At 37.0% G+C, this 25,970-nt stretch overlaps 1 protein-coding gene across 6 annotated transcripts in view; it reads left to right on the forward strand.

The window, feature by feature from the left end:
* The first annotated feature begins 377 nt into the window (after positions 1–377).
* The window catches only part of LIN52 (lin-52 DREAM MuvB core complex component), a 108,521-nt gene continuing 82,928 nt past the window's right edge, over positions 378–25,970 (forward strand). For 3 of the 6 annotated variants that reach the window (XM_040477681.1, XM_040477685.1, XM_040477686.1), the window contains exons 1-5: positions 379–491; positions 5,514–5,588; positions 7,110–7,147; positions 9,950–10,016; positions 11,705–11,788. In XM_040477681.1, coding sequence (XP_040333615.1) covers positions 461–491; positions 5,514–5,588; positions 7,110–7,147; positions 9,950–10,016; positions 11,705–11,788 — 295 coding nt within the window. In that variant the 5' untranslated portion in view covers positions 379–460. Of the gene's footprint in view, positions 492–5,513; positions 5,589–7,109; positions 7,148–9,949; positions 10,017–11,704; positions 11,789–12,166; positions 13,465–15,562; positions 17,998–25,970 lie in introns of those variants that run through there. The other 3 variants (XM_040477684.1, XM_040477682.1, XM_040477683.1) reach the window with 3 other exon arrangements.

Genomic DNA, 25,970 nt, shown 5'->3' on the forward strand with positions numbered 1-25,970 from the left:
ATTTCCTCTAGCCAATCACGCACCCTAACACCTTACTGCACTCCTCTCAGTCCCGGGCTTGGGGATACGCGATTGGTCCGAAGTGGAAGAGCCCTAGCCCCCTCCCAGCTCATAAAATTCCGTTGGCCGAGGTAGGAAAGTCGCCACTGACTTGAGTACTCTGTATTGAGCACACGGAGAAGACGCCCCCTAAACGGGAACCCCGATTGGCCACAGGTACGACGGCGGTCCCACCCCCTCACCGAAGAAAGTAAATAAGACCCTTGAAGAACTTTGCAGTCGCCGCACCTCATCCACTGTGCGAGGGGGTGTGGCCAGCACTGGAGGCGGGGCTAGGCAAAGCTTGCCCTATGGGGCGGGGAAATGAGACGGGGCTGCAAGTTGGGGATAGGGGTTTCTCTCTGGGGGCGTGGCTTATGGAGCCTAGCTTTCCCGCCGACGGTTGGCCACGTCACGTGACATGGGTTGGAAGATGGCGTCTCCCACAGACGGTAAGAACCGGCATAGAGACCTTTCGGCTGCAACCTCCTTTGCTCTGCTGGTGACTTCCATTCTCTGCCTGCCCTTCGAACTTACACTTTTGTTCTTGAGCTCCAACCCTTTCCTTTAGGCTTCTTTTTCTTCGGATGCGGGTGCGTCTTCAAGCTCGCCTGTTCTTCACAGTAGCTCCGGAGGTGCCCCGTTTCCCCTCTGCGTACCAAGCGGGTGGAGGAGGGCACCCTCGTGGGGCCCATTCCAGGCGGAAGGTCGGGGTCGCTCTAGCCCTCCCTTCGCCCCATTTGGGTGAGGCAGGGCCGAGGAGGATATACTGCTGGGGGGAAATGTGATGCTTTAGTGTAGTTTTCTTCTCAGGGCACCCCATGGAAGGGTCGATTCTCTTCATTTTGAGCATCTGGGAAGATTCGTTCAAACCCTAGCTGGGGTTGGTGGCTGACCTCATTCCCGGAATTAAGCCACAAGCAAAACCTGATATTCTCCTGTCTCGGTAGATTGGGACCGTTGCCCTGTTTTGGTCCCTTCCGTCTTGGTCCCTTCCCAGAGAAAGATGAGAATTGAGCTTTTCGTAGTCATGCACTTATCTCATACTCTCTTGCTTCTTCTGTATGTATTTCCTCAGGCCCAGTGAGTGAACGATTTCTGTCTATATGTTGTCTAAGATACAAGTCACTTCAGATAGCAATTAAGTGGTTTTGGTATATCCGCATTCTTCTGCACTCCATTCTGCCTTATTTATGATTTTGCAGTCATTTCTGAACTCACTTAATTTTTGCTTCTACCGCCCCCATCCTCACGTCCGTTTCATTGATATGTAGTTTTCTCTTCTCAAACACATTTTGTGTTTGGAAGAAATCTTGAAAGTTTATTTCAGGAATGAGGAAATTGAGGCCAGGAGAGCTATTACTGAGTTTCCACTGTATGAAAGGCAAAATGTTAGGTGCTTTGGGGGAGGAAGAGATTCATCAATCATGTAAATGCTTTTGTACTTTAAGGTCTCATTTTAATCACTTCCCAGAGAAGGTTTCCCAGAACACAGTATCTGAAGTTGCCTCTCTTCACTGTTACTCACTACCTCACTACCTTCACTGTCAGATAATTAGTCTGTTAATTTTGCCCCTTTCATGCTAGATTATAAATTCCAAGTCTGTCTGTTCATGGTTGGATCCCAGAGTTTAGCACAGTGTCTGGCAAGCAGTAGACCTTCAATTAACATTTTATTTTTAATCAATAATTTACTAGTCTTGGGTTTCAAGTTTAACTTAGTCTTAAGTTTTTTGAGCACAGGTGCATTACTGTATAAAAAATGATGGGTGTTCAGCGTCAAAAAATATTCCTTCTGCCTGGATGCTCTCTTAAAATGTCTTTCTTGCCAGAAAAAACAAAAAAGGACATTTATAAAGTCAACTAAGGGAATGGGTAGTTATTGTTTAATAGGGTACAGAGTTTCAGTTTAGAATGGTGAGAATATTCTGGAGATGGATGGTAATCATGGTTACACAACAGTGTGAATGTTTTTAATGCCACTGAACTGTACCCTTAAAAATGGTTAAAGTGGTACATTTTGTTATGTGTATCTTACCAGAATTTTTAAAAAATCAGGCAAGTGATAGAAGTAGAAGTAATTGCTATTAAAATTTTTAGTTTATGGGGCGACTGGGTGGCTCAGTAGGTTAAGTGTCCGACTTTGCCTCAGGTCATGATCTCGTGGTTCACGAGTTTGAGCCCTGCATCAGGCTCTTAACTGACAGCTCAGCACCTGGAACCTGCCTCAAATTCTGTGTCTCCCTCTTTCTCTGCCTCTCTCCCACTCACACTCTGTCTCTCCCCCGCTCATGCTCTGTCTCTCTCAAAAATAAATAAAAATCATTAAAAAAAAATTTTTTTTTTAGTTTATTACTAAGTTGTTTTTATATTTATAAATTTGGAGATTTTAGAATTGTGTTGCTTGTATTTTGTTTTTTTCTTGTGTTCTCTATTTTTTTTTTTCCTTTTTTTGGCTAGGAAGAATATTGGAAACATTGTTTTCCCTTGATCTTCTAGCCATCTCCATAGTCACTCTATTTGCACACTTGATTTTTCAGTTTTCATGCTTATCTTTTACAGAATTGCATTCTTCACCTAATCTTTTCCTTTTAATCTGACAAAATCAAGTTGAGCACTTTGAACTTAAATACAGCTTCTAAATAAGTATCTCATCCTAAAATATTCCACTGCCTAGCTTTCTCACTATTTTAAAAGTTTATTTATTTTGAGAGAGAGAGTGCATGTGTGAGAGAGTGGGGGAGGGGCAGAGAGGTTGAGAGAGAATCCCAAGCAGGCTCCACCCTGTCAGTGCAGAGCCCAATGTGGGGCTCGAACTCATAAACTGAGAACTCATGACCTGTGCCAGAGTTGGATGCTTAACCGACTGAGTCACCCAGGTGCCCCTAGCTTGTATCTTTAGTGTTTTACCTGTCTCTTTCTGTAAGATTTAATTCAAATCTAGGTCATCTACTCATTTGTCTTTTTAATGTTAAATTTGCTTAGCACTTCTTTAAAAAGGAGAACATTGGAATTAATGAATGAGAGTAGCACTCACAGCAAATTCTCAGTTATGCCCCAGACCGTGGGATCATAAGACCACCCTTGTTTCTTACTGGATCCTATTCTCAGTAAGTTCACTTTTGTTGTGATTGAGCTTCCCATCAGTAACATTCCTTGGGAATTTGAAAATTGGCATTTTGTGTGTTACACACAGCTTTTCTTTGTTACCATTTTTGGATGCTTAGTTAAGACAATTTATTAGGGTTGAGTTCTTTACCAATTAGAATGCTGCTGGAAATTCCCGTAGAATATTTGGGGTGGGGGGGAATCCAGTTTAGAGAAAAGCACATGTTTGTTGTTTTTTTAATTGGGCTTCATGCCCAGCATCCAGCCCAACACAGGTCTTGAACTCACGACTCTGAGATCAAGACCTGAGCTGAGGGGCGTCTGGGTGGTTCAGTTGGTTAAGCGTCCAACTTCGGCTTATGTCACGATCTCGTAGTCTGTGAGTTCGAGCCCCGCATCGGGCTCTGTGCTGACAGCTCAGAGTCTGGAACCTGCTTCAGATTCTGTGTTTCCCTCTCTCTCTGCCTGTCTCCCGTTTGCACTCTGTCTCTCTCCTCTCTCTCTCTCTCTCTCAAAAATAAATAAACATTAAAAAAAAAAAGACCTGAGCTGAGATCAAGAGTCAGGCACTTAACTGACTGAGCCACCAGGCACCCCAAGGAAAGCACATGTTGAAATTTTATACATACGTACGTTTTCCAGGGAATGAATCCATAGCCCTTTTTTCCCCAGATTTCCAAAGATGTGACTCACCCAGAAAATGTTAAGAACCACTGTTTAGACCATTAAAGAACTAATTTATGCAACTGTCTATCATACTGAGCACACAGTGGATACTCAACAAACGTTAATTGTTATTAATGTTGAGCATCCACTGTGTGCCAGGGCAAGAGTAGTGAAGGAATGGTACGTATCAAATGGTATGGAAGAATTAGGCAGGGGCTGGATCGTGTGTGATGTTTTTCTAGGGCATGGCAGATTAACAATATACATTCATGAACTTAGCTGGGAAGAAGTCCCTTAAGCCGAAGAGTCACACAAACTGATTGACATTTTTTTAAAAAAGTCAGTTCTGGCTACTTTGTGAAGAACAGATTTGGGTAGAGAGGGGAAGAGGTAAAAATCGAAGCAGGGAGAACTGTTGAGAGGCTTCTGAATAGTCTGGGAGAGAAGTGATGGTTCCTTGGCTAGTTAATTTGGTTTCATGGTATATTTTGGAGAGGGAAACTACTGGACTTACTAATGGATTGTAATGGACGGGTGAAGGAAAGGGAGTCATGAAGGATAGATGACATCTGGATTTTGGTTTGAGAACTGGGGTTCATGGTGGTTCTATTTCTTGAGGTGGAGATGATTTTGAATGTATTAGACTTACGGTTTTCACACATGTAAATAGAGACAGATGTCAGGAGTTATTAGAGCTCTGGCAGAGGAGTTTGTTAAGTAGCCTCCTAGCTCTTCCTCTGAAGTTCTGGGTAAGATTGGGACTGGAAATATAATTATGGAGTTATTGACATATAAATGATGGTAAAAACTGTGAGGCTAGATGAGATCTCCTTAGGAGACTTCAGGTAGAGAGTGAAGCCAGCCTAGGGTGGGACCTGTGTGGTGGAGAATGAGGAAGGAGTCAGTGAGGTAGGAGAAAAATCAGCATCATAGAGGTTTTATAGAAGCTGGAAGTGGAGTTTTTCAAGGAGAGTGGTCAGTATGTAAGTGCTGCAGAGAGGTCACATAATAGACAACAGAGAAGTGACTGCTGGATTTAGCAACATAGGTAGTCATAGGTGACCTTGACCACAACACTTTCCATGTATGCAGGAGCAGAAGCCTGATTGTCATGGGTTAAGGAGAGAATGTGAGGTAAAGGAAGTGGAAATAGCAGGATAGACAACTCAAGAACTTTTGAAATGAAGGAGGAAAAAGGAGGTAATGGGGTCATAGAAGAATTTTTTTCAAAGAAGGAGAAATTCTAGAACAGGCTCGCTTGCTGTTGAGGATGAGCCAGTAGAAAACATAGAAATTAATTGTGTAAGAAAGATTATTCAAGATGATATCTTTGACAAAGCAAGAAAAAAAATGGCATGTAGAGCTCTGCAGAGGAGTTTGTCTTTCTTGGGAGCAGGGACACTTAATTGCGGGAAAGTCTAAGAGTATGAGTGAAGATACAGATGGGTTTGTTGTTACTTATTTTTCTTAATACTAAAATATTGCTCCCAGTTTATAGATCAGAAAAGTGAAGTTTGATGAAGGAGAATGATTTATTTTTATAACATCATGGCCCGGTAGTGTCAGTAGGTCTAGAACTCGGATTTCTAGACTTCCAAGAGAGTGTCCCCAGTTTGTTATGTTCTTTGAGTTTGAAGTGTTATAAAATGTGAATTAACATGTTTTGTGTCTTCTTGGCTCATGTGGGTGTTTTGTTCTAGGGACAGATCTGGAAGCATCTCTGCTAAGTTTTGAAAAACTTGACCGTGCCTCGCCAGACCTTTGGCCAGAACAATGTAAGTTTTTGGTTTCTTGATATCAGAAGTAATACAGGAGAATCAGTGCTACTTTGAGAGAGAGTTTTGAAGTTATCATTTAACTGTAATGGTTAAAAATTTGATTTTACTTCACAGGGAAGAGACTGAATTCTGTGGTCTGATGTTAAGAATAGCTTTTTGGTGGTTTAACTTTTTCAGGACACAGTGTGACTCAGGAAATGATAGACAGCCTTAAAAAAATTACATCTGAAATAAGTTCAGACAATTCAGGGATACATAAAGTATTTCTTCACTTCCTTCACTCACTCTTGTAAAATCACCATTAATAGTTTGGTACAAATCTTCTTGGCTTTTATAATGATTATATAGATAAACAAATACATATTTTTAAAGTATACAGCAGGGTTTTTTGGGTTTTGGTTTTTGTTTTGTTTTGTTGTTTTTGCTATAATGATGTGTCACATGTACAGGTTGGGCTAATATAGCTTAACTTATCCCACCTAGTAATTTATTAATGCATCTTTCCATGTTAGTAGGTCTAGATGTACTTCGTTCTCCTGAAGTATTTCATTATGTAGATATACTGTAGTTTATATATTCCTAACCTATTTGGAAACTTTAGTCCACTGTTTGATATTACAAACAACTTAACATGTACCTCTAACATGTACCTTTGTACACAATGTAGAGGATGGCTGTGTATGAGTGCCCATTTACCCAGATACTAGCCATTATTGGACGTTACTGATATTTATTATCTTTAGTTCATGTTTCTTTATTAGTGAGGTTGAACAGTTATTTCATTTTATTTTACTGTATTTTATTTTATTTACTGTTTATTTTTGAGAGAGAGAGAGACAGAGTGCGAGTGGGGAAGGGGCAGAGAGAGAGAGAGAAACACAGAATCTGAAGCAGGCTCCAGGCTCTGAACTGTCAGCACAGAGCTCGATGCAGAGCTCGAACCACGAGACGTGAGATCATGACCTGAGCCAAAGTCGGATGCTTAACTGATTGAGCCACCCAGGCACCCCAACAGTATTTTATTTTTAAATATCTGTTTTTATCATTTTGTTTTCTAATGTAATTCTTCTTGTGCGGCATTTAAGTAACAACTGGATTGATAGAACAGCATACCTAAAAAAGTAAATTTAAATTTTTTGGTAAGACATATTGTATCTCCCTGTCCTTCCAGCTAACTCCTGATCCTTCCAAGTTCAGTTGAGTCATTATTTTCTTTGAGAAGCTTTTCTTCCCTCCCCTCAGTCAGATACAGATTTCTTTTTTTTCTTTTTCTCTCTTTTTTTTTTTCTTTTTTTTTTTTTTTTTTCCCTCTCTCCCCCCCCCCCCCCCTTTTTTTTTTGTCTTCCCATAGCACCTGGTATCTTTCTTGGAGCACTTAAAAAATAATTACCGAGTTTCTCTCCTTTTCCAGACTGTAAGCTCCTTGAAGACAAGGCTGTTTTCTTCTTCTTATTTGGCTCCTCTATGTCTGGGACACTGAAATATTTATTGAATAAATAATATGTTTTTTCTTTTCAGTACCAGGTGTTGCTGAATTCGCAGCTTCCTTTAAAAGTGTAAGTAATATTTTATTTACCTAATGACGTTTATACAGTGTTTTACTCCTTAGTAAAAGCTTAAATATCTCCTGTTTCTTTATTTTCAAGAAAAATGTCATAGGCTTAAAATCAGTTTGTAACTACAGCCCTGGAAATCTGTTTATATTATCATCATGTTGATAATAATGTCTTTCTCTGTCCAAATGCTCTATTTTGGCATTTTGACCTATGTCTATTAGCCACTTTTCTCAGCGTGAAAGCTCTTAAGGCAAGGCAGATGAAATATTTAATGTAACACTAATATTCTTTTTGACCAAACCATGATTTTGAAACTTTTCTCTTTTGTTTATGAGATGCATTATGATCTTAGCTTATACTTCCTTACAGGAATTTGAAATTTCTCAGTGGCTCATTAGAAGGCAAAGTAAAGCATCCATTAGAGCTACAACTTTCCTACTTTCAAGGCAGCAGGCCCTAAAACGTTCTGTTACCCTTTTTTGTATGTGTAGGGTCCTGAAATGTTTTTGAAGTTAAATAAACGGTACATTAGAATCTACCCCAAAAACCAAGAGCACACTTTACACACTATGTTAGCCAATTTGACAATAAACTGTGTTAAAAAGTAAATAAATAAAATGTATCCAGAGTTGGAAAAAAAACAACAAAAAAATACATTGTAATGTCGGTTGCTCTGTTCTCTTCACTGGACCCTTTCCCCACCTCTGATACTCTACATCAGTGCATCCGGAGTGTGTCCACATCATCTGTATTTTTTTGTTACATAGATGATTCTCATGTGCAACTAGGCTTGAAAACTGTTGCCAAAAGTTATTCCAAGAATGGTCTCTCTTTCATATTTTGCAAGTTTACTTTTCATAGTATATGCGAAGCGAGCATGTAAGTTTACTTTTCATAAATGAGAAGATAAAAGTTCTAAAGTTTTCTAAAATGTTATAGTAAAATGAAATTTGAAGTGATGATCATGATAGTCTTCTCACAAATTGAGGACTACTTCTTTAAAAAAATTAAAAAAAATTTTTTTTAGTCTTTATTTTTGTGAGAGAGAAGAGCATGAGCAGAGGAGGGGCAGGGAGAGAAGGAGACACAGAATCTGAAGCAGGCTCTGAGCTGTCAGCACAGAGCCCGAAGCAGGGCTCAAACTCAGGAACCACAAGTTCATGACCTGAGCCGAAGTCGGATGCTTAACCGACTGAGCTACCCAGGCGCCCCTCTTTAAAAAATTTTTACTTCAATTATAGTTGACATATAATATATTGGTTTCAGGAGTATAGCATAGTGAATCAACAATTATATATATTACATTATCATTGACTATATTCCTTATGCTGTACTTTTTGTTTCTGTGACTTATTTACTTTATAACTGAAAGTTTGTATCCCTTAGTCCCCTTCACCTATTTTGCCCACTCCTCTCCCAACACAACCACCAGTTTGTTCTCTGTATTCATGAGTCTGTTTCTGTTTTTTGCTTATTCATTTATTTTTAAGTTTTATTTATTTTGTGAGAGAGAGAGAGCATGTGAGCACGAGTGGAGGAGGGGCAGAGGGAGAGAGAATTCCAAATAGGCTCAGTGCACTATCAGTGTAGAGCTGAACATGGGGCTCGATCTCATGACTGTGAGATCATGACCTGAGCCAAAATCAAGAGTTAGACGCTTAACCAACTGAGCTGCCCAAGCTCCCCTCATTTTTTTTTTTTTTTTTTTTTTAGGTCCCACATATAAGTGAAATCATGTGGTATTTGTCTTTCTCTGACTTATTTCACATAGCATAATACCCTCTAGGTCCATTCGTGTTGTTACGAATGGCAAGATTTCATTGCTTTATGGCCGAGTAATATTCCTGTGTGTCTCTGTGTGTGTGTGTTTGTGTGTGTGTGTGAGAGAGACAGAGACATCTTCTTTCTTTGAATCTTCTCCAAGAATGCCAGAGAATGTTACTTGCTGATTGTCTCGAGCAGTTCAGTTGGAGTCTTTTGCCAGAACTGGATTTCAAGTAATTTCTTTCATTGCTTTACTAATCTCTTACGCATGAAATAATAACAGTGGTCAGACCTTTCTTCTTCTCCTTCTTCTTCTTCTTTTTCTTCTTCTTTTTTTTTTTTTTTTTAATTTTTTTTTCAACGTTTATTTATTTTTGGGACAGAGAGAGACAGAGCATGAACGGGGGAGGGGCAGAGAGAGAGGGAGACACAGAATCGGAAACAGGCTCCAGGCTCCGAGCCATCAGCCCAGAGCCTGACGCGGGGCTTGAACTCACGGACTGCGAGATCGTGACCTGGCTGAAGTCGGACGCTCAACAGACTGCGCCACCCAGGCGCCCCTCTTCTTTTTTTTTTTTTAATGTTTATTTATTTATTTTGACAAAGAGATCGAGGTGGGGGGAGGCGCAGAGGGAGAGGGAGAGAGAATTCCAAGTAGTATCCACACTGTCAGCGCAGAGCATGATATGGGGCTTTTGGCTTAATCTTATGGACCATGACATCACGACCTGAACCCAAATCAAGAATCAGAGGCTTAACTGATGGAGCCACCCAGGTGTCCCCAGACCTTTCTTCTAAGATAATTTCTCTGAGACCAACTATAAAGATGAGCAGTATTATTTTGTAAAGTGACTCTTTGCAGGCCATATCTGAACCTAGAGAAATCTGAGCTTTTGAAATTATAATTTGTCAGTAGTTTTGAACAAAAGCCTGAAGGCTGAAGACTGTATGACAATCTACTTTTCTTATAAGAAGGAAGATTACGATCTCTTTACATTTTGTATGCATCTGAGTGGATGTATTCTTACATTTTGACAGCCTATTACTAGTTCTCCACCCAAATGGATGGCTGAAATAGAACGTGATGACATTGACATGTTGAAAGGTAAGCAATGCTGGTGACTTCTAACTTTTAACCTGACGTTATGCTCTTCCACAAACCACCTTTCCAATTTTTCTCTCACTATTCCCTTATGGGTATTCTCTGCTGCAGTCAGACCGCCTGCTTAACTAAGCTGATTCATGATTCTTCATGTCTGAATGCTTGTCCCTATTTTTTCATATGTATAAATCCCTTCAACTCAGGACCAGTCATGATGATTTCTGCTGCTGCTAAATTCCTTTAGTATTAACTTTATTTTGTATAATGCTACAGTCAACAAAAGCTCTCACATAAAAATTTCCCATTTAATTCTCATAAAGGTCCTGTGAGTTAGGTATGATGGTGTCTAAGGTTCAGAGGTTAACTTAACCAAGATTTATTAGAATTAAAATTTAAACTGATCTTTTAAGTCTAGTCCTTTACCACTCTAACACAAGTGCCTTATTTAGGATTTACTGCCATATATTGTTGTCAGTACTATTAATTGATAACCTCTTAGTGGGTTAAGATCTGTCTTTTAGTTCTTTCTATGCCATCAATTTCTTCCATAAAGAATACTAGAAGTAGTGAATATTGTTGTTTGATAAATGACTTGGAACTCAACCACAAAGTGGAAATTTAAATTAAAAAACATTAATTTTCCTTGATTTTGCTCTACTTTATTTAATTTTTATCATCCTTCTGGTGATAAGATTCATGATGGTTGTGAAGTAATAGACTGAAATTAAGGTAAAAATCTGGCTTTCTTGAGCTATTCAAGAGCTGAACAGATCACGAAAGTCTACTTATGCCAGATGTGGATAATGAGTGTGGCATGATAAGTGGGAGAAAATAGCACCTTTATTTGATTTCAGAAGTAATTCATTGTTCTTCATGAAATGCTTAAATGCAGATCCCCTCCTCCAACCATGGAAAAATTAAGTCTCAAGGGCATCTCGGGTTCATTGTTGTAATGTTCCAAACAGACATTTATATGATGTCCCATCAGTATGAATTTCCTAAGGAAACTTTACATTTTTAGTAAGGGATTATAGCATCATGTTCCATTCCAGTTGATCTGTATCTAAACATAAAAGGAATTGTGTGCTATTTAAATGAAAATCTGGTAAACTAAGTTTTTATTTTACGTATACTGTCTTTTTATCTAGTATACTTAAAAAAATTTATAGGATTTTGGTTTGAAGGTAGTTTGGATTAATGTTTAGTCTCTGTTTACTAACTTAGGGAAATGGGGAACAGTAACTGTTTTGTTGCTATTTTATTATTATTTGGAATAATGGGGACTTATAAATGATAGTGGAGACAGTGCCATTTTGTAAGACAAAGATCTGTCTGAGACTTTCTCAGTGTTGTGTCAGATCACAAGGTTTCATATTTTAATGGTGTGTTTATTTTGTGTGATGGGTGAAATGAAAGTTATAAAAGGATCTTTAGAATAAAACATAATTTGCTATGTTTTTATGCTATTTTCATCTGAAGCATTTTGCAACAGTAGGAAAAATTCACTGCTTTCTGTGTGTGTATGTGTGTGTGTGTATAGAGAGAATGCTTGGATGAGAAGAGATCCGTTTTCTATTTATTAGATAAGAATTAAGCTTGAAAAGTTTTATAAGAAAGATTTCTAATCTGAATGGATTGTCACTAGAGAACAGTAGAAAGAAATGGTATTGAAATAAATTACTCTGTTTCAGAACTGGGGAGCCTCACCACAGCTAATTTGATGGAGAAGGTACGGGGCCTGCAGAACTTGGCCTATCAGCTGGGGCTAGATGAGTGTGAGTACCCATACGATCACATTTATTCAGGGTTGCAAGTTGTACATTTCATGATGAGTTCTAGCTGTAACTCAGAAAGTATCTTTATTAGGCATTCTGAAGGTAAGGAGTCACTATAATCTAGTGCGCCTTTTGTGGTATAATACACTGGAACAATTATGGTGTTTACTCAGTAACAAGTTATTTTTCTCTATACAATAAAAGTATATTGGAAACCCTTTGAGTTTGAAGCGATAGAATGTCAAATCAAACTAGCTTAAGCAAAAGAGGGACTTTGTTCGTGCAAATCAAAATTTCAGGAGTAGAAATAGCTTTGAGGGTATCTAGATCTTTGACTTTTAATGGGATGTATTCTTGTTCTTGGCTTTTGTTTTGCAGCTCAAGGCTCTTGCATTAGCCTTATTCTTTGAACTAGCAGTGGGGAAGGTGGCCAAAAGGAGCTCCAGTTTATATGTCTTTAAATCTTGTAACCCCAAAATAAAGAATATCTTTTATGAACATTCCAAAAGAAAGATCCTGGGGAGGACTCAGACTATACGCTCTTGACTTAGACCTATTTTAGAACCACTCCTTTGGCCAGTTAGCATGGAACATTCTGATGGGCCAGGCTTGAGTCCTGGATACAGACACAGTTTAGAGGGATTAGTCTGACTCAGATCACATGGAATTGGAGGAAAGATTGGTTCCCCAAAGGATAGCCCATATAGATTATATCTCTTTCCATACTGTATTCATTATAAAACTGGGAAAGGAATTGTAGAATTTCTCACTTTTTAAGTGAAAGAGAAACTCAACATAATACTGTGGTTAGAATTTCCTGAGACCTTCCTGAATCCACAGTTGTAAGAGGCTACAGTAGCTTACAATTTTCTTCACACATGCAAGTTTTGCACTGATTGGAATAATCCCAAAAATAGTTTCATAAATTTTCTTATTTATAGAGCATATAGAGGATTCGTTCCCATTGTTGTTTTAAATTAGTGCCAAATTCAATATGTCACTTTAAAATTTAATTTAAAACTTCTGATTGATTGATTGGTTGATCGATTGATTTACAGCGAGTGGGGGGAGGCGTAGAGAGAGAGGAGAGAGAGAATCCCAAGCAGGCTCCATATGGTCAGCACAAAGCCCAACACAGGGCTGTATCTCATGAACTGTGAGATGATGAGCCAAAATCAAGAGTTGTTCAACCAACTGAGCCACCCAGGCACCTATAAAACTTTTAATTTTTGACTAATAGTCATCACTTCCTTAGGTCTCTTTATCTTTTCAATATTTCCATCACTGTCATTAGCAGTTGCTTTCTTTTCCCAAGAAAACATTTTAACCACCTCATGAATCAAGGAGCAGGAAACAACAAACTGCTTTGAAATATGGTTGCTAGTTGGTCTACTAGGTTTACTCATTTTTATCTAACTTTCCTCTGTGTTACTGGTCATTTATGTCTCATGATTAAAATTTACGTCTTGGCAAAATTACTACTTAAAATTTACGTCTTGGCAAAATTACGTATATCATGGACTTCCAGGGTTTATAATGAAAAGGCAAATGTGTGATTATTAAATTCATGAATGCAAGGTTGGTATCATATAGAAGTTGATTCTTTTACTAGCTCTGGATAGTAAATGCTATAATAATCATAATAATCCTTTACCTCGGGGTGCTGGGTGGGTCAGTCGGTTAAGCATCCAACTTTTGGTTTTGGCTCAGATCCTGATCTTGTGATTTCATGAGTTTGAGCCCCACATCGGGCTCTGTGCTGACTGTGCAGAGCCTGCTTGGGATTCTCTCTCCTTTTTTCTCTGCCCTTCCTCCACTCAACACTGTCTCTTTCTCTCGCTCGCTTGCTCTCTCTCTCAAAATAAATAAACTTAAAAAAAAAAAAGATTCTGTCTCCCTGTGCCCTTCTCCCTAGCTCATGTTCTGTCTCTTAAAAAAAAAAAAAGATAATCCTTTATCTCTCTGTCAGTTTTTTAGATGAAGTTTTATGCTTATTATATTAAGAAGACACTATATTGCCAAATGTATTTATCAACATTACTATCTCTAGTTAGTTGTAGTTGAAATTGCTTTATTTCTTCTAATTAGTTTTTCTGCTTTCCTACTGAGAAAGATAATAAAGTATTTTTCCCCATTTTTAAAAAATGTTTTTTATTTATTTTGAGAGAGAGATTACACGTACATGAGCAACAGAGGTAGGGCAGAGAGAGGGAGAGAGAATCCCAAGCAGGCTCTGCACCTTTAGTGCAGAGCGTGATGTGGGGCTCCATCCCATGAACCCCAAGATCATGACCTGAGCCGAAATCAAAAGTAGTTGGATGCTTAACTGACTGAGCCACAAAGTAGAAAAAATAGAATAATGGTCTCATGTTCCCAAGACCCAATTTCAATAGTCCATACAGAGCCAATCTGTTTCACCTATATAATTTCCCATAATTATTTTAAAGCAAATCTTAAGCATCCTATTACCTCATCACCCAATAGCTTCATACATAATTCCAAAAAACAAGGTCTGTCTCCCTCTTCCCTAACCTTTTAAAATATAACCACCATTCCATTACTGTGCCTAAAAATTTTTAACAAACTGTTGTCAAATAGCTAATTGGGTTTAGGATTTCCCTTGTTGACTTATAATTGTCTTTATCAATTGGTGGTTTACTTGAATCAGGCCCTGAATAAGGTTCATGCACTGTATTTAATTGATATGTCCCTTAAGTCTCTCTTAATCTGTCATAGTTCCACTTCCCTTTTATTTTCCCTTACCATTTATTAAAACTAGTTATTTGTTCTGTAGAATTTTCTACATTCTGGATTTTGTTGTTTACATTCCTATGGTAGTGTTTAATATGTTCATTTATCCCTTTTTTATTCCCTGGTAGTTAGATATAGAAGCCTGCACAGATCCAGCTTGAACTTTTAATTGTTATTTTGGCAAGAGTATTTCATAAATGGTATTGTATACATCCATCAGAAGGTACATCATGTCTGCCTATCTCTCTTTGTGATGTTAAAATTAATTAGTTGATAAAGGCATTATTAGCCTGATCTATTATTCATTGTAAAATTCTCTGTCAGCCTTACAGCAGAGTTTCAGTAGCCTTTGGTAACTGCCTCGTTACCCTGTTTTATTATAGGTTGCCAAATGGTGGTTGTCTAATTCTGTCATTTTTTTTGTTACTAGCTGGATACCTTCTATAAAGGACTTTATCAACTATTTACTATTACCTTGAAAGCTGTTTATACAGAATGAATTATTCTTTCGCTATTTCCGTTTTTGGAACAGAGTTCCCTAAATATCAGTAAGGATTATTTTAATGGCTTTCCACAGAATGAGAAATTTGGTGTGGTTTGTTTTAGTTTTTGATCCACATAGTTAAAAACATTATTACTATTAAGTATTTGTATTTCTCAAACTTAAGACTCTGGAGGTAGAGATTTGCAGTCACCTAACATAGCCACCTTAAGCACTAAACCAAAATTCTGAAACAAATGCTCATTTCTGCTATATGAGTCCCATGAGCACAGCTGAAATTTTTCAGAATTTTTTTCTGGTTCAAAATTCAGCCTTATTTCAGTTTCTGTATCAGTGCTTTGCAACTTATTGTCATTTTCCCTGATCACAACAAATTAACTGACATACAGAAAATAGTTTTAAAATTTAGAATTGGAAAGATTTATATTGGTATGTATTGGACTTCTTGGGTATAGTCAATCTTTGTTTTATCATATATGGTGTATTTGCATAAAAACAAGATCTTTTTTTTGTCCTTACAGATTATTCATCTACTCTAAGGGTTGACATTTACTTGACACCCTAATCTGGTGTTTCGATGTCTCAATCCTCTTTCCTGCATTAATTGAGAGGATGACATGGATGAAAAATAAGCAGTAGGAACTGATGAATCCCCAAGGACCAGTGATCCTGTTTTCATGCAAATATCTGCACTGATAAAGATGATGGAAAGAAAAAAAATGCAAAAAATATTTGTCCTCAAAACATGATTGTTTGTCACTTCCTTAGGGCATTGTTAAATGTTAGTATAGAAATAATGTGTACCTTCTAGGGTTGATAGTAACTAGATTGTGTCTTTTGGAAGATGAACCATGTCCTTTGATTCGTTATGTGATTATGTCTCAGATAACCCTTTTGGTATGGAGATTTGGGAGTGTAGTAATTTTTTGTGTAGGCATTTATAGCTTGTCATGATAGAAGTCCCTTGGCTTCATTTGAGCAGTTAATTTATATGAAATTCTCATGGAATATATAGAAAGATGAAAAATTGTAAACTACCTTACCATATAAAGAATTTATTTCTCTTCTTTCTGAGTTCAGTATCCCTCTTATTTTGCTGGTACTATTGCAGTCATCTAACCAGTCTCCCTACCTCTTAACCACTGCATTCCAGGCCATCTTGTTTACTCTTAATCAGATTAATTTTTCTAATGTATCACTTGTTTCTTTTGACTTTTGCTATTAGTCATTAGTAGTCCTTTACTGACCATGTGGTCAAATTCATACTCTAGAACGGCATTCAAAATCCTTTTCACTCTGGTCCTAGCTTAATGTCTAGTTTGCTTACTTACTTTTTCTCTACCAAAACACCATACACTGTTCCTGTTTGAAATAGTCACTCTTCCTGAAACATTTGCCCTTCTTAATTCTATCCATGCTATTCCTTTTTCTCAGAAAACTCCCCCTGACCTATTTCTAATGTTAGAACTTTTATTCGTCCTTCACTATTTAATCCCAAATTTACCCCTTTCATTAGTCTTTCATTCTCATTCCTGATCTGAAAAGTGAGCTCTCTTTCCTGGCCTCCTAAATTGCTCTTAAAACAGTTCATTTGTTTCATTCGTATAGTACTTCTACCACTTTGGGAGATTTTTTGTACATGTTTTATCCCTTAGATTGATTATAACTCTTTTAGGTAAGAGTCATAATTTGAGCTGTCTTTCTAGAGTACCTGGCATATAGTAAACGTGCATGTATTTGCACAGTAAAGAATTTGCATAGTAAGTATGCAAATAAATATGATTGAGTGAATGATAACTGCTGATGACTTCAAGTGAAAAGATGGAATTTCTCTAATGAAATCCATTGACTTAAAAGTGAAAAGGTGGAAGTCTCTGGAAATTGTTTTTTCTGGATAGTTGGAATTTTAGTGATAAGAAGTATTGTTTAAAGGTCTTGTAATGTCTGGAATTTTTCCTCTAATGGCTGGATGATCACATGTAGTAAAAATAAGATGAAGCTTATTGGTGATGATTTGGTTTTATCTTCTACTTGGACTTTAGTCCATCACTATTATTACCTGGACATGATCCTGATTTAGTCTTTTCAACAGTCCTTTGCTTGGACTGTTGGAACTAAGACCAGTGGAACTAGGGGCGCCTGGCCGGTTCGGTAGAGCATGCAACTCTTGATCTTGGGGTTGTAAATTTGAGCCCCATATTGGGTATAGAGATTACTTAAAAATAAGATCTTAAAAAAAACAAAAAACAAAAAACAACAAACCAGTGGAACTATTGTGAATCCTATTGAACACTGATTCTCAACACATGTTACCTTTTAAAAAATTTTTGTCTCTTGTCTCTGAAGGCTAGAATCCTTTTAGTAGTCCATGCAGATGAGCTAATTAATGGCTATATTCAAAATATTTTTAAATAGAATGTGAAAGTGGGAAAGCAAAGGATCATGCCATTTAAAACAATGCTAAAGCTTGGGACTCTGATGCATTTGTTCTTTTTTTTTCTTTTTTACATAACAGCTTTGTTGAGATGTAATTCACATTATACAATTCACTTATTTGTATTGTACAGTTCAGTGGTTTTTAATATATTTAGAGTTGTGCAACTATCACCACATTTTATCTCCAGAAAGAAACCCTGTACCCATTAGCAGTCATTCCTCATTTACCCCCTAGGCCCACAGGTCTAGGCTACCACTAATCTACTTTCTGTCTATGAATTTACCTATTTTGGATATTTCATATAAATGGAATCATACAATATGTGGTCTTTGTGACTGATTTTCAGTGTTTATGTTATAGCATGGATCAGTACTTAATTTCTTTTCATGGTCAAATATTCCATTCATAGATATATTTATCCACCGGTTATCCACATTATACTTATCCCCTACTTGATGGACATTGGATTTCTTCTATTTGACTAGTATGAATAATGCTGCTATAAACATTTACTTACAAGTTTTTGTGTGGATTTGCCTTTTTGTTCTCTTGGGCTTATAACTAGAAGTAGAATTTCTGAGTCACATGATAACTCTACATCTGACGTTTTGAGGAATTGTCAGACTGTTTTCCATACTGGCTGTACCATTTTACATTTCTACCAGCAGTGTATGAGGGTTCCAATTTCTCTATATGCTTTCCAGTACTTGTTTTTGTCTTCAAAAAATTATTATCCATCCTAATGAATGTGAAGTAGTATCTTCTTGTTTAGACTCATTGTTATTACATTTGACTAATAACTAATGATATTGAGCATGTTTTCATGCACTTATTGACCAGCTGTATATCTTTTTTTGGAGAACTGTTTATTTAAAACCTTTACCTATTTTTATTTGTTTTTATTTAAATTTATTTATTTATTTTGAGAGAGACAGCATGAGATGAACTGTGAGATCATGGCCAGAGCTGAAACCAAGAGTCGGACGCTTAACTGACTGAACCATCCAGGGGCCCCTAGATCCTTTACCCATTTTTAAATTGGATATATTTATTATTGAGTTGTGAGAGGGTTTTTTTTTTTTTTAATGTTTATTTATCTTGAGAGAGAGAGAGAGAGAGAGAGTAGACAGTGAGCAGAGGAGGAAGGGCAGAGAAAGAGGGAGACAGAATTTCAAGTAGGCTCCACACTGTCAGCACAGAGCCTGATGCAGGGCTCAAACTCACAAACTGTGGGATCATGACTTGAGCCGATATCAGGAGTTGGATGCTTAGCCAACTGAGATACCCAGGCACCCCGATATTCTTTGTATAGTCTGAAAACAGGTCACTTATCATATATATGATTTGCAGAAGTTCTGTCTCATTTTGTGTGTTGTCTTTTTACTTTCTTGATGATGTCCTTTGAAGCACAAAATTTTCAAATTTTGTTTAAGTCTGGTTTGTCTTTGTTGTTGTAGCTTGTATTTTGGTTTCATACCTAAGAAACCATTGCCTAATCCAGTGTTGTGAAGATTTATGCCTGTGTTTTCTTCTAAGAGTTTTATAGTTTTAACTCTTACATTTAGGTCTTTGATCCATTTTAGGTTAATTTTTTAGTATATGGTGTGAGGTAGGGATCCAAATTCATTGTTTTGCATGTGGATATATCCAGTTGTTTCAAACACCATTGTTGAAAAGACTTTTCTTTTCCTATTGATTCTCTTGGCATTTTTGTCAAAAATCAGTTGGCCATAAATGTGAGAGTTTATTTCTAGACTCTTTGTTCTGCTTCCTTGATCTTATGTCTGTCCTTATGCCACTACCCCATTGATTTGATTACTGTAGTTTTGTAGTAAGTTTTGAAATTGGGATGTGTAAGTTTTCCAACTTTGTTCTTTTTCAAGATTGTTTTGGATACTCTGGGTCTCTTGAATTGCTATAGGAATTTTACCTTGTTGCAAAGAAGTCAGCTGGGATTTTGAGAGAGTGCATTGAATCTGTAGATTAGTTTGGGGAGTATTCCCATCTTAATAATATTAAGATGATAACTGAATGTACTATGTCTTTCTATTTACTTAGGTCTTTAATTTCTTTCAATAATATTTTGTAGTTTTTGAAATATAAGTTTTACATTTTATTTGTTAATTCTTAAATATTTTATTTTTTGATGTTACAAATGTTATTGTTTTCCCTTTTTTTTAAAGTTTATTTATTTATTTAGTAATTTCTATACCCCAATGTGGGGCTTGAACTCATGACCCCAAGGTTAAGAGTTGTGTGCTCCTCCGACTGAGCCAGCCAGGTGCCCCAATGTTATTGTCTTCTTAATTTCATTTTAATTTTCATTTGCTCATTAGTGCTTTATTTTTTTTCCAAGTTTTCATTTAAATTCCAATAAACATACAGTGTAATATTAGTTTCAGGTGTAGAATTTAGTAATTCATTACATAAATACAACACCTGGTGCTTATCACAAGTGCCCTTCTTAATACCCATCACCTGTGTAACCCATTCCTGCCCCGCCCCCTCCCCTCCAGCAACCCTCAGTTTGTTCTCTATAGTTAAGAGTGTTTCTTGGCTTGCCCCTCTCTTTTTTAACCCATGTTAATTTGTTTTGTTTCTAAAGCTCATTTGGTACTTTAGAGAAATACAGTTGACCTTTGAATAATGGGGCTTGGGTGTCAAACCTCTGTGCATTTGAAAATCTCTGTATAACTTTGACTTCCCCAAAACTTAACTACTATTAGCCTACTGTTGACCAGAAGCCTTACTGATGAGATAAAATCAATTAACTCATATTTTTATGCTATATGTCTTATATACTGTATTCTACAATAAGGTAAGCTAGAGAAAAGAAAATATTAAGAAAATCATAAGGAAGAGAACAAAGGTACAAAGGTAGTACCAAAGAAAAATTTCTGCCTCCAAGCTATCCTGTGGTATAGTAGACTTCTCTATCCTCGAGGCATATTGTTTTTGAAAAAATGGCCATTTATATCTAGAAACTGTTTCCCATCTAGATACAATTCTAAAGAACAGTTAGCTCTGTTCTTTACATTTTTTATTTTAATCTGAAGGAAGAGAAGGAGAGCAAAACTGGCTCTTACAGTCTGGATATTCTTCTTTGTGGCCTGACAGAGATATTTGTCTGGCTTACTTTGTAAGGCCTGTTCAGTCTCCCTCTATAATAGAAGTTAAATTAACTGCAGTTGATTGATTGAGGAGGAAAATTGTCTTGCCTTTAACCTCTAGATGGCAGCATGAGTCTTACTGTACTACCAGCTTTAACTCTACTCCCATTTCTTGAGCTGGGTTTCTGATTTAGGTAAAAAATTCTTGTGACTTTACCAGACTGTTTGCGTAACTTTTGTTGATGCCTTGCTTGATTTTTTTAGCTTTTTGTTTTTCCTTTTCATCTCCCTATTTTTTGAATCCCTTTTTAAAGCAACATGTTTCTGATGCTCAGAGTCCTTTAGATTCTCTATCGTCAGAAAGAATATTTTGTTTTTGATTAAGGAGATTGGTAGAAAAAAATTCTAAAAATGTGGTAGTTTAATTCAGTAGCTTTTGTATCTGGACATAATTCCCTCAGAATAGGCTCAGTTGTCTCATCTCAGCTTCTCTTGTTCTATCCTTTGAACTTGCAGGTTGCTGTGTGATATTAGACAATGTCTTATTAAGTTAAGGTGGGAATATTGGCTAAAATTGAGGAAATGAACTTGGACTCTTTAGTTGTTTTTCAAGAAGAATTTAATTGTTTTAAGAAAACTTTCAAATATTTAGCCGTTTTGAGTGATAAGATAATCTCAAAAGAATGGAGTATTCGGCGACTCTTTGAGTGCCAACTTCGTGCAAGGCTCTGTAGGGGATGTGAAGTTAAATAAGACATAATTACTGCCCTTGTACAGATTAAAATCTAGTAGGAAAAGGAGATAAGACAATTAAGTAAATGATTGTTAATAGAAGGTAGAGGAGATAAGCTCCGTTAAGAGTACAAAGACCTATGGTCTGGGGGAGAAGAGGGCAATTATATTAGATTGTTACAGGAATGACAGATATATTTCATTTTGTATGTTAACATGGATTGGTTAGTAAGGGTTGTCTAGGGCCATAGAATTGAGGATTTTGAGAAGGAGCCTGGAGTCAGAGAGACAACTTAGTGTTGTCTGCTGTGGATAAGGGGAAGGGGTGTAGTAGTATTTGCTGTTTCTGGAGCATTGAAAATAGACCTTAAAGAACACATAGGAGCTTGTTAGGTGGGAGTGAGAAGGGGCCATATTCCAGGTGGAGTGAATATTCAGAGCGAAACAGTTTGAGAAGCAGCTGTGCTCAGGGGATGGTGGGAGTGATCTAATCTGTTTTGTGTTTTTTTTTTTTTTTAACGTTTATTTATTTTTGAGAGAGAGGGAGACACAGAATCTGAAACAGGCTCCAGGCTCTGAGCAGTCAGCACAGAGCCCAACTCGGGGCTCAAAATCACATACCGCGAGATCGTGACCTGAGCCGAAGTCGGACGCTTAACTGACTGAGCCACCCAGGCGCCCCTAATCTGGTTTTTAAGAAGCCCAGGTTACATCAAGGTCCATAAGAACTAAAACAAGGAGGGAGATAGGGGCTGGATTGAGGCGGACCTTGAATTCTAGGGGATAAGGAGTTAGGCTTATAGGTAATGGGAACATGTGAAAAGTTCTTTAAAAGGTATTTTAATGGCTATAACATTAACTGTGTGTTCATTATAGATGGTTTATAGAGACACTTAGCTAAAAGAGACTTTACCATAAATTTGTTACTGTAAAGATAAAAAAAGAAAGTAAGAATTATAGCCTCACCACTATGCAGTAACCACTTTTAACATTTTGATGTGTTTTTTTGCCCCACTCTTTTCTCTTTGTGTGTGGATGTCATGTATATGTTTCTTCTTGTGCCCATACATATACAAAGACTTGCTTTTTAACATAACTGAGACTATAGTATGTGTATATAATTTTAGCCTGTGCATTTTAAAAATTTATTCTATCTTAAGCATTTTTCTGGGTCATTAAAAATTCTTCACTGAAGATCTCTGAGTAGGGAGTTCACTTGGTTAGGAGGCATTGGTGCACAGGATGGAATGGAATGGTAGAGACAGGAGGCTGGAAACTACTGTGGGAGTTCTGCAAGAAGACTTGAGGGCTTGAATGAATGGTGGCAGTGAGAATGGTGAGAATGCAGAGAAGTACACTGGCAGGAGATGTTTCAGCTGTATCATTTCCAGCACTAGGTAACTGGATGGATGGACCTGAGGGGGTAAGCTGAAGTTAGAGCCTACTGTGATGCTTTGAGCCTGACTAATTACAGGGACTTCAGAAGAAGGAGAAAGATCCAGCTAAAGAAAAACATCACCTAACTCTTCTACAGGTCCCTTAGGAAGCAGGTACCTTAATCTTTTTTTAGATATAAGTAACATCCATTTTTATAGGTGGCTGTTTTTAGTAGAGTGACAGCAGTGCTCTTATCTAATGTTTGGGCAACAAGTACTGTTTTGAATAGATATTTTTATCTCAGGGAAATCAACACGTGAAACAGGGTTCTGAATCCATAACTTCAGAAATGGATTTGTGGATTTCCTCTACAGTACTCATTGGCAGGTGATCGGCCTCTGTGTTAAATAAATTACTTGTGTATACTTTTCTTCCACAGTAGTGCTGTTTTACTCACTTAGCTTGCCTGTAGTTGTTCAGGAAATTGGTTTGGCTTTATATATAGTTGAGGTCCAAATCTTTGGATTCTGGAAATAAATTTCAGAAGTTTAAATTTGAAATAACATGGTGACTGCACTTACTGTGGTGAGCATAGTATAGACTTGTCAAATCACTGTGATGTACACCTGAAACTGATATAACATTATATGTCAACTATACTTCAAAAATAAAGAACTATGTTTAAAATAACAGTAATCGGCCCCAAATATTTGATGTTGACACATCTATTAATTACAGCTATATTTGGATTATATCAGCAACAGGGTCAGTTCTTCCCAGAAGTGAAGACAGCATTTTACATGTAACTGGAAGTTTGTGGGATCTCTGACAGAGAGGGAAATACACTGCCAAATTGTCTTCTAGAAAGGCGCTTCCTACCCATACATCCTTGTGAACACCACATATTTTAATTTTTAAAGTCACTGCTAATTTGGAATTTGGTAGGCAAAATATTAATGTCTTGTTTTAATGTTTATGTCTTCACTTGTAAAGATGAACTTTTTTTTTTAATGTTTCTTAATTATATCTGTTGAAAGGGAAATTCAAGAAGGTATAAATTTAATTATTTTAACCTGAAAAATAAAGCCAGGGAACTTGATTCAAAACCACCTTAAAGGCAGTGCTGTAATCCACATTTCTCAAATACCAAATGAAATTCATCTTTGTTTTCTTTGTTTTGGGCATTGCCCTGCTCTTCACCATTGTCATTAGCATGGCATCCTATTTAGGTAGTAATACAGTATAAAATCTAGAAATCCCACTTTGAAGGGATCAAGGTTATTCCTCATAATTAGAAATTGTCAGTTTAGCCTTAAGTATTTTGTTTTTAAAAATGTATTATGATAATGGGAAATAAAACATGCCATTATTTCTCATTCTTCTCTTGGTTAACAAATTAGGATACACAAAGCCTCAAATTGCCTTTAAGGTTTATAAGCATTCATATATTTTATCCATTAGTCAAGTTATTTTATAAACCCAACATTGCCTCTGAAATGGCTTTACACACAAAGAGGATTTTACCATAAAATGCTTGTGGTATTTTATTCTCTTCAGATTTGGGGGGAGGGAGAGGGAGGCAAGGATAGAGGAAAGAAAGCAGGGCATACATTAATTTGGATGGGATTGGTTTTAAAGTAGCATTCTGTATAATTCTACTACCTACAAAATGTATGGTAGGGAAGATATACGTAGTGAAACAATTTAAAGTTCAACATTAAGGGAATAACCAAGTGAATTATAGTACATCTACACAGTATAAGACAGTGTAGCTGTTAAAAATGTTAAAGTATTTAACAGAATTTAAGTACAGAAAATTGCTCATTATATGTAAGGATAATTGTGCGTGAAAAAATGATAATACAAAACACAAAATCAAGTTGTTTTTTTAAATTCTTTTTTGCTTTTTGTTTTGTTTTATTTTGTTTTAAGAACATGGATGTAGACAGATAATGGGAAGGAAATATACCAATATCTTCTCTGTGTTGTTTGTTTTTCTGTCCCAGAGGAAGAGACATTTATTCTGTCCCATAAGCACCAGAAATACACCAAAAAAGTTTTAATGGCTATCTCGAGTGACTTTTTTTGTGTTTAAAATTTTCTGTATTTTCCTTATTGCCCACAACGAACACTCTTCTGTTTAGAAAAACTTAATTAAAAAAAATTTTTTTTAATGTTTGTTTATTCTTGAGGGAGGGAGAGAGAGACAGAGTGTGAGTGGGAGAGGGGCAAAGAGAGAGGGAGACACAGAATCTGAAGCAGGCTTCAGGCTCTGAGCTGTCAGCACAGAGCCCAACACAGGGCTCAAACTCACAAGCTGTGAGATCATGCCCTGAGTCAAAGTCAGGTGCTTAACTGACTGAGCCACCCAGGCACCTTGAAAAACTTTAAAAAATAGAGAAAAATTATTCTATTCTAGAAACAAAATTATAGTTAACTTGAAAGTTACTTGAAATCTCTTGATTTCCTGTGCAGTTAAAAACTTAAACTCTTTTATGGACTGTTTCTAAATAAAAATGACTGGATCCATTAATGACAATTGGTCATTTTAAGTAAGTGACATATAGAAAGGAGAAAGTTGTGATACTTCATTTCCCATCCTTAGCATGTTCTTCCGAAAGTAGAAATTTGGGAATAAATAGAGTAGTAACTTGCTGGGTCAAGGGCAAGAGATGACCTAATTGGCAAAGAGGCATCTTTTCATAAGCAAACATTGGCCAACGTTTTGTCCACCTGTATGCTTTCAGCCCTTCTTTCTTATAGTTAGAAAACTATATTTCTTAGTATTAACTACTCAGTAGGAACAAAAACCTGTTTGAGTGTATGTCAGTCTTAAATGAAATTGCAGCTCTTTCGTTGGGAAGTAAAATAAGACCTCAGATTCAGGATATGAAAATATTCCAGGGGCACCTGGGTGGCTCAGTTGGTTGAGCGTCCGACTTCAGCTCAGGTCATGATCTCACATCACAGCTTGTGAGTTCGAGCCCCGCGTCGGGCTCTGTGCTGACAGCTCAGAGCTTGGAGCCTGCTTTGGATTCTGTGTCTCCCTCTTTCTCTGCCCCTAACCCACTTGCATTCTGTCTCTGTCTCTCTCAAAAATAAATAAACATTAAAAAAAAAATTAAAAAAAATTCCACTGTGACAATTTTTGTTCTTTAATAAACTTTTTATTTTACTTAAAATTAAAAAAAAAATTATAATGTTTATCTTTGAGAAAGAGAGACAGAGTGTGAGTAGGGGAGGGGCAGAGAGAGACAGAGACACAGAATCCGA

This window comes from Herpailurus yagouaroundi, unplaced genomic scaffold (genome assembly GCF_014898765.1).
Source record: "Herpailurus yagouaroundi ecotype Mexico unplaced genomic scaffold, PumYag 141, whole genome shotgun sequence".
Lineage (NCBI taxonomy): Eukaryota > Metazoa > Chordata > Mammalia > Carnivora > Felidae > Herpailurus > Herpailurus yagouaroundi.